The sequence below is a fragment of the Wyeomyia smithii genome, chromosome 1 (genome assembly GCF_029784165.1).
Source record: "Wyeomyia smithii strain HCP4-BCI-WySm-NY-G18 chromosome 1, ASM2978416v1, whole genome shotgun sequence".
In the NCBI taxonomy this organism is placed as follows: Eukaryota; Metazoa; Arthropoda; class Insecta; order Diptera; family Culicidae; genus Wyeomyia; species Wyeomyia smithii.
In genome coordinates, this window is record NC_073694.1 from 76,651,801 (window position 1) to 76,664,575 (window position 12,775).

General features: G+C 41.7%; 1 protein-coding gene across 1 annotated transcript; it reads left to right on the forward strand.

Annotated features, from left to right (window-relative positions):
• The first annotated feature begins 6,437 nt into the window (after positions 1 to 6,437).
• LOC129716852 (uncharacterized) lies at positions 6,438 to 9,033 on the forward strand. The gene is made up of 2 exons (XM_055666692.1): positions 6,438 to 8,345; positions 8,392 to 9,033. The coding sequence occupies exons 1-2, from the start codon at positions 6,438 to 6,440 to the stop codon at positions 9,031 to 9,033; spliced, it is 2,550 nt and encodes an 849-aa protein (XP_055522667.1).
• The last annotated feature ends 3,742 nt before the right edge of the window (positions 9,034 to 12,775 follow it).

The window sequence follows — 12,775 nt, forward strand, 5'->3', positions numbered from 1 at the left end:
ATTTGATCACACATGCTGACTTTGATTCTGACCATCTTCCAATAACTTTTTCTTTATCACATGAATCAGTTTTAAACCCTATGAGCTCTGTTTTTAATTATAACAAAGCTAATTGGGAAAGATACAAAAATTATATTGAGAGAAATTTCAATAATGAGCTTGATTTGCAAAACGAAGTGAACATTGATTCCGCTTTGGAAGCATTAAAATGTGCAATTGTTGATGCCAGGAATTATTCTGTTCCAAAGGCTCAAGTGAAATTTGATTCACCAATAATTGACGAAAATCTTCAACTCCTAATTCGTTTGAAAAATGTCCGCAGACGTCAATATCAACGTTCTCGTGACCCTGTTTTTAAAACTATTTATAAAGATTTACAGAAAGAGATTAAACATAGATTTACTCTTCTGAGAAATCAAAATTTTGAGACTAAAGTTGAAAAATTGAAACCATATTCAAAACCATTTTGGAAGTTGTCGAAGATTCTTAAGAAACCTTCAAAGCCTATTCCAGTTTTAAAAGATGCTGAACGTTTTCTTGTATCCAATGAACAAAAGGCTCAAAGACTTGCTCAGCAGTTTGAGAGTGTTCATAACTCAAATTTGAATTTTGTGAGTCCAATTGAAAATGAAGTCACACGTCAATTTGATTTAATTTCTTCCCAGAATTTTTTACCTGCAGAAATAATTGAAACTAACTTGAATGAGATTAAATCAATTATTAAAAATTTCAAAAATATGAAAGCACCTGGTGACGATGGAATCTTTAATATACTAATCAAACATCTCCCTGAGAGCACAATGGATTTTTTAGTGAAAATTTTCAATTGCTGCTTCAAAATTGCATATTTTCCCAAATTATGGAAAAATGCAAAAATTACTCCCATTTTAAAACCGGATAAGAACCCAGCTGAAGTTTCAAGTTATCGACCAATCAGTTTGCTTTCTTCAATAAGTAAACTGTTTGAGAGAGTTATTCTTAACAGAGTGATGTCACACATCAACGAAAATTCAATTTTTGCAAATGAACAGTTTGGATTTCGCCATGGGCATTCCACAACTCATCAATTGCTCAGAGTTACTAATATGATACGAGCTAACAAATCTGAAGGTTATTCCACTGGAGCTGCTCTTTTAGACATAGAAAAAGCATTCGACAGTGTTTGGCATAAAGGTTTGATTGCGAAATTGCAAACTTTTAATTTTCCAATTTTCCTTATCAAAATTTTAAAAAATTATCTTACTGATCGAACTCTGCAGGTTGTCTATCAGAATTCAAAATCTGATAGATTTCCTGTCAGAGCAGGTGTGCCTCAAGGTTCAGTCTTGGGTCCAGTCCTGTACAACATATTCACTTCAGATCTTCCTGATTTGCCTCCAGGATGCACAAAGTCATTGTTCTGCGATGACACAAGCATTTCCGTAAAAGGAAAAAGTCTTCGTGTCATATGCAGTCGATTGCAGAAAAGTTTAGATATTTTTTCTTCCTACTTGCAAAAGTGGAAAATCTCTCCCAATGCTTCTAAAACTCAAATGATAATTTTTCCGCATAAACCTAGGGCTTCTTTCCTCAAGCCAAACAATAATCACGTTGTCAAGATGAATGGGGTTATTTTAAGTTGGTCCGACAAGGTTAAGTACTTGGGACTAATTTATGATAAAAAACTTATTTTCAAAGAGCACATTGAGAGTATACAAGCCAAGTGCATCAAATATACGAGATGTTTATATCCTCTCATTAACAGGAATTCTAAACTTTGTTTGAAGAACAAACTTTTGATTTACAAACAAATTTTTAGACCAGCAATGCTTTATGCTGTACCGATCTGGTCAAGTTGCTGTTCAACAAGGAAGAAAACGCTCCAAAGGATTCAGAATAAAATTCTGAAAATGATTTTGAAGCGTCCTCCTTGGTTTGGTACACTCGAATTACATAGACTTACTGGTGTTGAACCATTAGAAGCTATGTCAAATAAAATTATTTATAATTTTCGACAAAAATCGTTGCAATCCTCAATTGCTACGATAAGCTCCCTTTATAGCCAATAAGTTAGCAATTAAGTTAGTTGTAAGTTTACTTCCCCTTTTCTGACAAGTAGGTTTAAATCCCTACGAATGATAAGTCCTAATTGCGAAAGCAAACAAATCCTAACAATTAAAATTACAAATTTCTAACAGTGTTGAGAAGTCACCATTTGTGATTGGACACACATACTCATTATTTACTAATATTTATCATAAATACTTAAGCTACTAACAAATCCCCCCTTAAAAAAAAAAAAAAAAAAATCATCGAATTTTAACTGTATCAAGAATGTACAGAATACTCGACATAGTTGTCGTGAAATTTGATCTCGCATCAAATTGTCATTGCTTAATTTGGGGATGAATGCCAGCGGAATGAAGCACATGAAGGCAGTAATGCGGATCATATTGTAGCAAAATAGGAATTTAGCAGGAACACTGATATGCATCAATAATACTACTTGTTGAATGTACACCCAGTTGCGAAGGGGGGGTCCATAAGTGGAATTTCATCTGGAACGCATAGAGGCTGTTTGTTAGCGTCAAATTTGTGTCATCGTAAGTGGTTTTGTAAAATAGTTTTTTGTCTTAAATAAAGCATGTTTAAATTCAATCCGTATAGCATTTAGACAGAAAAGCCGGACTGTAGTTTGTAACGTGAGTCTGTTGTTGAGAAACTAAATGTAAGTAAATTAGTGTGACATTTTTGTGGTTAAGTACAGTTTATGTTAATAAATTTTAGTTCGAGTATTGGGAAACCGTTACTGTGTGGAATCATTTCTCCGAACCGAAGGGTCGAAGCAACATTCTCGAAATTTACTTTGATTATGGAAACAACCTACAAGTACCCGTGCTGTGACGGTGATGAGCAATGCGACGGCAGTGTTCAGTGCGAAAGATGTGAGGAATGGTACCATTTCGGATGCGCCGGTGTTGATGATTCTATTGCGGAGGAAGTCTGGTTCTGTACGACGTGCATCGGAGAGGATAGCTCAGCCCGTCAGTCATTGGGCGCACCAGGAAAGACAAAAATTCACCCGGTAGTGTTCGAACATCAGCCGGCCGAAGGTGGTACTAATAAAGAGGTCGGTGAAATAGCAAGTAAGGAAAAAGCGTCAAAATCTCGTCGCATTAGTAGAGAAAGAGCACAGGATAATAGTGACTGTAGCGAATCAGAGCAGGATGAGGAAATTTCGAATGATAATGAACCTCGACGTGAAATACACGAAAAGGTAGACGATAGGGTAAAAGCATTAACTGGTTTGATAGAAAGTTGCAAAATAGTCAAAGTCAACCACCGCGCGTAGAATTGAATGATTTGCGTGGGCGTCGGCTTCAAAAAAGTGTCAGTGTACCGTCAAAGAAATCTACTGCGACACGCGTTTGCGCGTTGAGGAGAATGCTTGAGCTGGAGGAGAAAAAGAATAAGTTAGATGAGCTCGAAGAGGAAAATCAACTTAAAATTCTAGAGCTGCAGCGAAAGCGGATGTTAGGCGGAAGGAAGCGCTGGAAAAAAGGATGCAGTTAGAAAAGACGATCAACCAGATTGCCGAAGATGATTCGGACACAGCAGGTGAAGATGTAGATGGATCGATATGCAGTCTCGGGACGGTGCTGCCAGAGAAGCGATCTACAAAGGATTCAAATGCGGGTAAAATTGTTCCACGGAAACAACATATCGAGGACAGCAATCAGGATCAGTATGACCGATTTCTAAAACTTCTTGATGAACTGAATAACAGCAAGAGTTCGACATCAGCAAGCAAGAAACACACGATGAAAAGTTCGAAACGTTCCTCGAAGAATGGACGTCCGTCATTTGAAAAAGACGATGATAACCTGGAGTCTTCGATGGGCGAGAAAGACTCTGATGATGAAATTAATGCGGATGGACCAACTCGGCTTCAAATAGCGTCTCGACAAGTGTTTCCAAGAACCTTGCCCAAGTTTTACGGTGCAGCCGAAGAATGGCCGGTATTTATTAGTGCCTACGAGCATGCAAATCAGTCATGTGGATTTACCAATGCTGAGAACCTGGTTCGGTTGCAAGAAGCCTTGAGGGGTAGAGCGTTGGAGACTGTTCGAAATCGCCTACTTTTGCCAGAGAACGTCCCATTGATTATAGAGAAGCTACGGAAAAGATTCGGCAACCCGGAAATTTTGTCGACTAGGTTGGCTAAGCGGATTCAACAGCTAGATGGACCAAGCTCGGAGAGCTTGGAGAGCGTAATTGAATTCGGTAGTGCTGTTGAAGAATTTAGTCAGCACCTTAAAGCGGCTGGATTAGTTGACCATCTTAAGAATCCGATTCTAATGCAGAGTCTAGTTCAAAAACTGCCAACGTATTATGCCATGGAGTGGGTAGACTATAAGCGCCGCGCTGAAACGGTTGATTTGGAGACGTTTGGGGCGTTTATGGAAGGTCTCGTGGAAAAGGCGTTGGAGGCAACACTTGAAAAGACTGATTTAGATGGAAAGGTGAAGGGGAAAGAGAAGCCGAAGTTGAAGGCCTTCGTTCACGCCACAGATGTGCGAAACCAAGAGAGTCAGCGAAACCAAAAGGAAGCTAAAAAAGGGTTAGAGCAAAAGTCGTCAAATCAGCAGCGACAACGAGAATATAACTGTTCAGTCTGTCAGGAACCGGGGCACTATGGAAGAAGCTGTCAGGAATTCTTGAAGCAGAGCGTTGAAGAGCGGTGGAAAACTGTAAAGTGATTGGACCTGTGTCCACTTTGTCTGTACGACCACGGACAGTGATCTTGTCGCATTAGAATGCGCTGTAAAGATGATGGTTGTCTTGAGCAGCATAACACTTTGCTACATTCGAGTGGAAGGGCTGCGCTAATCCGAGCGCAGTGTAACAGTCATCGGGAGAAGGGTCGTGCAGTACTGTTCAGAATGGCTCCAGTAACGCTGCACCACGGTAGGAAGGCGGTTGACGTTCTCGCTTTGATCGACGAAGGATCATCCATAACTATGGTAGAAAGTGAAGTGGTCGAATTGTTGGGAGCTGATGGACCAGTGGAACCTCTACAGATGTGCTGGACGAATGGTGTGCAACGTACGGAGAATCAGTCGGAAAAGGTGAAATTAGAAATTTCAGCCAAAGATTCACCATATCGCTATGACTTGTCGGAAGTTCGTACTGTGTCAAGATTGGATTTACCAGTACAACAGGTAAATGCCAGAGAGCTGAAACAGCGGTTTGATTATTTGAAGGACATACGACTTCCCAGTTACAAAATAGCTGCACCAAAAGTGCTAATTGGAATCGACAATGCTCATTTGATCGCTCCACTGGAATCCCGACATAGAGATTCTGGTGAGCCTGTTGCAGTTCATTGCAATCTTGGCTGGATGGTGTACGGGCTGAGACCGAGTGTCTCCGGTAGCGTGAACTTCCTGGGACATCATCGATGCATGTGTGAGAAGTGCAGTATAGCAGATCAAAGGCTAGACGAAGCCTTGAAGCAACAGTATGAGTTGGAGGAAGTCGGAAATCCGGCAATTCGGTTAGAGTCCAACGAAGATCGTAGAGCGCGTGAATCCTGGAAACTACAACAAAGAGAAATGGAGAACGGTTTGAAACTGGACTACTCTGGAGGAGAGATGATATGTGTCTTCCAGAAAGCTTCGATATGGCTATGAAACGCTTGCGTAGTTTGGAAGCTCGGATAAACCGTAACCCCGGAGTGCGAGAAAATTTGGAAAGCAGCTGGAAGAGTATGTCACGAAAGGTTACGCTCATCGTATCACCAAGCGCGAACTGGAAGAGACACCGCGGGGAAAGGAGTGGTATCTGTCACTGAACTATGTGGTACATCAGAAGAAGCCAGACAAGGTACGACTAGTGTGGGACGCAGCAGCGAAAACTCACGGAGTCTCGCTTAATGATTGCCTGTTGAGAGGGCCAGATATGGTAACCTCATTGCCAACGGTGATAAATGGGTTTCGTGAGAAACATATCGCGTTCGGAGGTGACATCAGAGAAATGTATCACCTAGTGAAGATTCGTTCGGAAGATCAACAAGCTCAGCGTTTTCTGTTCCCAGGCCCCGATGGAGATGTACAAATCTACGTTATGGATGTTGTAATTTTTGGTGCAAGCTGCTCGCCGTGCTCTGCCCAGTACGTTAAAAATTTGAATGCGCGAGAGCATTCTGAGGTGTACCCGGAAGCTGCAAATGCGATCGTCCGAAAACACTATGTCGACGACTACTTCGACAGCACTGAAACTGAAGCAAAGGCGGTCAAGCTGGCGAAGGAGTTAGGAAAGTGCACGCGAATGGAGGTTTCGAGATACGAAACTGGGTCAGTAACTCTGAAAAATTTCTAGAGGCGCTAGGGAAGTCGAGAAATGAGCTGAAGTCACTAGAAGTGAACAAATCGAGTGAGACGGAACGGGTTTAAGGGATGTTATGGGACCCTAAAGGCGATAACTTCATATTCTCGAAAGCGATTCGGTCGGACCTCCAGCAATATATTCAAGAGGGTGCTTGGCCCACGAAACGGATAGTGCTAAAATGTATTGCGAGCATGTTCGATCCGAAACAATTCTTGGCACCGCTCCTGATACAAGGTCGAATTTTCATGCAGGACTTGTGGCGTAGCGGCATAGGTTGGGACGACAAGGTCACGAAACCTCATTACGAAAGGTGGATACAGTGGACGCGGTTATTATATCTAATTGAAGCGATTAAAGTTCCGCGATGTTATCTCGGTGGACTGAGTTCGACTGCATATGAGTCGGTGCAGTTGCATGTATTCACTGATGCTGGAGAGGCAGCCTACGGAAGTGTTGCCTATTTTAGATTTGAGCAAGCGGGGGTCGTTCACTGCGCGTTCGTGGAGGCAAAGGCGAAAGTAGCACTATTGGAGTATCTTTCTACACCACGCATGGAATTAGAAGCAGCTACTCACGGCGCAAGTTTGGTGAAGACAATTTGTGAAGGTCATTCCTTTCCAATTTCAAAACGGTATCTGTGGTGCGATTCAGACACTGTGGTGACGTGGGTTAAATCCGATCAACGAAAGTTTAAACCATTCGTAGCGCACCGGATAGGTAAGATCCTGAGCTTAACAAACCATGAAGAGTGGCGATGGGTAGGAACAAAAGAGAATCCCGCAGATGATCTTACAAAGTGGGGTAAGGAAACAGAGATCAAGTCGCGTAGTCGATGGTTCCTGGGACCAGAATTTCTGTATCAAGATGAATCAAAGTGGCCAAAACAGAAACGTTCCATGGTGGAAAACACGAAAGAACTTCGCGCAAGTGTGCTGTTGCATCACATTTCGTTGCCTGGCGGGTTGGAGAAGATAATTGAGCGGGTTTCCCGGTGGACCGTGATGGTTCGAACTGTCGCAACGATGTACCGTTTTGTATCCAACTGTCGTCGACGGAAGATGAAGATGGAGATCGAGGTGTTACCAATCGTTGTAAAGCGAACGAAGGGTGCAGCTCTCTCAGCTACTGTGATACCCTTGCGGCAGGAGGAGTATAAACTAGCAGAGACATTGTTGTGGAGAATTATGCAGGCAGAGGCATTTGCGGACGAAGTGAAAACACTTGTGAAAAACAAGGATTCACCTGCAAACCAGGAGCTACTGTTAGAGAAATCGAGTCCGATATACCGTTTGTCACAATTTTTGGATGAGGATAATGTGTTGAGGATGGAAGGCCGAACCGAAGCGGCTGACTATGTGGTATTTGATGTCAGATTTCCAATTATCCTGCCAAAGAATCACGCTGCAACAAGAAAGTTGGTCATGCATTACCATCGACAATATGGCCATGGTAGTAGAGAAACAGTTGTCAATGAGCTTCGGCAGCGCTACTATATTCCATGCGTAAGCGCGTTAGTCGATCAAGTAATGCGTGAGTGCATGTGGTGTAAGGTTCGCAAATCGAAACCTTTTGTACCCAGAATGGCACCACTACCAGGACAGCGTTTAGCGGCAAGACTCGATCCGTTTTCGAATGTAGGAATTGACTATTTCGGCCCGATAGAAGTGAGTGTAGGGCGAAGGAAGGAAAAACGATGGGTTGCACTTTTCACGTGTTTAACCGTTCGTGCCGTGCATCTGGAGGTGGCGTACAGCTTAACAACGGAGTCGTGCAAAATGGCGATTAGAAGATTTGTAAAATGGCGTGGCAGCCCAAGAGAGATCTTTTCTGACAATGGCACGAATTTTGTCGGAGCCAACAGAGAGTTGTTGAAAGAAATCAATATTGCATGCGCCGACACATTCACTGGAGCGAAAACTCAATGGTCATTCAACCCCCCTTCGGCGCCACACATGGGAGGCGCGTGGGAGAGGATGGTACCGCTCAGTAAAAGAAGCGATGGATATCTTTATTGACGGGCAGAAGCTGACGGATGAGGTGTTGCATACAGCTTTGATTGAAGCTGAAAACTTAATTAACTCTCGACCAATCACTTATGTGTCGACTAATGTTAAGGAAGATAAAGAGGCATTGACACCGAATCACTTCTTGCGCGGCCGTTCATCAGTAGAATGTTTGCCATCGAGGAACCCGGAAAGGTTAGCTGAGACGCTGCAGAGTAGCTACAGTAATGCTCAACAGCTAGCAGACGGTTTTTGGGAGCGTTGGCAGCATGAGTACCTGCCGACTTTGAACAAACGAACAAAATGGTTTGTAGACCAGAGAAACGTGGCGATCGGGGATTTAGTATTTGTTGCTGATGGAGAGAAGCGTTATACTTGGGAGCGAGGAATAGTGACGAAGGTGCTAGCTGGTACTGATGGAAGAATTCGTTCTGCTTCCGTAAGGACTAGTAGAGGCGAGAAACTTCGACCAGTGTCAAGGCTGGCAGTCTTGGAAGTGGAAATGGAGCAGAGTAAACCAATACTGCCGCCGCGTGAAGCAGTGACAGGGTTTACGGGCGAGGGTATGTTGAATGTACACCCAGTTGCGAAGGGGGGGTCCATCGAAACTCCAGTTGCGAAGGGGCGCAAGATAGCCACGAAACGGCACGATAGCCGGTGATAAAATAAAACAATAGGCAGTAGAATCGTTAGCGTGCAGTTGAGGAGTAAATAAGTGGAATTTCATCTGGGACGCATAGAGGCTGTTTGTTAGCGTCAAGTTTGTGTCATCGTAAGTGGTTTTGTAAAATAGTTTTTTTGTCCTAAATAAAGCATGTTTCAATTCAATCCGTATAGCATTTAGACAGGAAAGCCGGACTGTAATTTGTAACGTGAGTCTGTTGTTGAGAAACTAAAACCCAGTAAGTAAATTAGTGTGACATTTTTGTGGTTAAGTACAGTTTATGGTAATAAATTTTAGTTCGAGTATTGGGAAAACCGTTACTGTGTGGAATCATTTCTCCAAACCGAAGGGTCGAAGCAACACTACTTATTAAGACCGTTAAACCCAAACGATAATAAATGCCAATGTTTTAATTGCAAACAATCCTTCACCAGGTTCGCAATTGATTGATTTATTTTCGATTAAGATACTGTCTCGGGCAAATAACCTTTGCCGCGCAAAAGGACGAATTTTATACGATTAGATCTAGCAAATACTGTCTCAACACGCACAGTCGCTTCCCCACAGACTAATGTGCCGAAACGAAACAAAATCTATGTAGCATAATCACAACCATAGCACGGTACCGGCCACATCAAGCCAAGTTTGTCAACAACAGAATACAGGTCACGCAGCAGCAAATAATTGCCATACTCTTTTCCGGAAATGGAAAACACGAATAGTATGTCACGCAATCAGAACATGAACGGTCAATATTAGTTGGAGCTTTTAATCAATTAAATGGATTGCTTTCGTAAGTAGTAGGTTTCGTAAGAAGAATGTTTCGTAAGTCTACTCCTTACGAAGCATACGGAGTTTTTACTTGATACTACGAGCGTGACTCTTGATAACATCTTTGAAACAGAAACAAACAGTTGGTTCCAATGGATATGGTGCTGGGAAACATTTTGCGTATAAAATAAATCAAGTTACAAGCTCCTATTTTTTCCTGGAGGTGACACGCACTAAATGAAGAATTTCCTAACTAAGGGTAGATTGAAAATCGACTCATTCTAACCTACCAGAAGTTCGGACGGAAATCATCTTGCAACAGATTTACCGGAATGTCCCTTAAAAACCTTCGCTCGAAAATGTTGGTCACAATGTGCACCTTTTTGCCTTTCTCCTAGAAAGGTATAGCAATCACTTGCAAAACCGAAAGTATAAAGTGCTCCAAAGGGCCGAATGGCATATATCACTCGACTCAGCTCGACGAGCTGAGCATTTTCTGTATGTGTGTGTGTATGTGTGTGTGTATGTGCAGATTTTTGTTCTCACTCACTTTTCTCAGAGATAGCTAGACCGATTTTCATGAAATTAATTGCAAATAAAAGGTCTCGTTGTCCCATAAGACCCTATCAAATTTCATTGTAATCGGATTTTTAGTTTAGAGGTTATGTATCAAAATGTAAAAATCATGAAACATCATTATCTCGAAAACTACACAACCGATTTGAACAAAATTGATTTCAAATCAACAGGCTACCTGAAATACCCTTAACTTTTGAATTTCGTAAAGATTGAACTTTTGGTTCAGAAGTTATGACAAGAAACGTGTTTTTAAGACTAATTAATCTCACTCATGTTTCTCAGAGATGGCTGAACCGATTTACAAAATCAGTGTCAAATGGAAGGTCTAGTTGCCCCATAAGACCCTATTGATCTGTTTTGCAATAAGACTATTACTTTGCCTGTCATGTTTAAAAATGTGAAATCCAGCTATGAAAGGAACTTATTCCGAAGACTACTTGATCTCACTCACTTTTCTCAGAAATGGCTGACCCGATTTCCACAAAATTAGTGTCAACTAATAAGTCAAGCTGCCTCGTAACCCCCTTTTGAATTTTATTGTAATCGGACTGTAACTTCGTCTGTATAGTACCAAAATGTGAAAATCACGAAACTTCATTATCCCAGAAACTACACAACCGATTTGATCAATATTATTATGAGATGAGCGGGCTAGTTAAGGGTTAACTGATGAAATATGATTGAACACGTGGTTTCAAAGTTTGGCTGCCCTATACGTTCCCACTTCATTTGATTATAATTGAACTTAAGCCACCGTTATGTATTAAATTGTTAATAAAATAACGAAAGTCTATTATTTCAAAGATTACATGAATTATTTGAACATAACTAGTGTCATACGAACGAGTCATCTCTCAAACTTACAAATCATGATGTATAGATACATGGTGCAACGGTTTGATCGAAAAGTAGGCGCGTGGTGAGGTAGCATTTTCGCACTGGAGGGATGGAGACGAGACGTCGCTAAGTGACAGCTAGCAAATTTTCGAATAACAACAGTTCATTTGCTCTCGCTTGATTTGGTGGTTGCGTTTCTACCTGAGGAAGAGTCTCGCTAAAATAGTTCTGTTCCGAATGTGCCACTGTCCGATCGTTTACTTTAAGAATAAAATAGGTGCGTAACTAGATCAATACTGCGAATTTGATAACCATAACTGATTTTGCATTTTACAGAATTTACCACCAGAATAGTCGTCCATAATATAACGTGAATCTGGCTGATTAGCACAGCAAAACAGCCGCCCAACCGTTGATTAGATAAACCGGGAAATAAATACACAAGGCGCTCTGGATCATGAAAAAGTGTTCGGAACAACTTTGAAGATGTTGGAGGAAAGAATTTGGCTCCAGAAACCTGTATAAAATGCTGCAAGTGCCAGAAGTCCCTTTGCGGAGCAAATTTCTTCGAAATAGGCAAAGGTCGAGAATGCCATTCAACTGCAGGACATTTGTGATGACTAGGAATAATCAGAAATGTTGACTTTTTACGGTGGTCGCTACCGATGAAAGTAGACCAAAGCTAATTTTGGTCCATCCACTGCAGTTCTAGTTTTAATTATTGTTTATAAACAATCCGATGCCATGTCAACTAATTTTTCAACATGGCTGACTATGCGTTTTGACATATCGTTACACCATGTATCTATACGTCATGCTTACAAATAACAAACTTCATAACAATTTGATATGTGGCTCAAAAGTTCTGGAAAGAAAAGAAATTCAAAGGTTATTTAAAACTACACCTGCTTTGATTGATATATGTGGTCTCAACATAATTTAAATGTGGTTTTGTACTATTTGAACGTTCCAAATTCATTAGGAAATGATCAAAGTCAAATAACAAATCGTTTGAAATGATTGGTTTTATCCAAATGACAACATCCTCGGCTTTTGGCTTCTGTACATCGCCATAATTCTGAATATATTCATATTGGGTGGTATTCGGCCATTTCCAGCAAATTTTCTAGCATCAGTAGCGGGGGCCTAGTGTGGTTGGTAACGTCTCCGCCAACCACGCTCGACGCCTGGGTTCGAATCCCACCGCCGACATAGGTTTCGATGGTTGTGAGGTGGCGTGATCCACTCACAACCAACCCAACTGGTCTAGATTCAATCCTAGCCGACACCGGGAGATTTTCTGAGGCGAAAAATCTCTGGGATCACGCCTTCCATCGCATGAGGAAGTAAAGCCGTTGGCGCCGGTCCGTTAATAAACGGGTCGTGAGTTAGGGTCCTGGGTGTGGAGTCGCCTCCCTGGGCGTCGGTGATTGGCCACAACAGTGGCGGAACTAGACCGACGGAAAATAAGCGAGAATAAAAAAAAAATTTTTCTAGCATCAATCTGACACCGGAAATACCCATATTGGGAGGTATTTAGTTATTTTGGTTG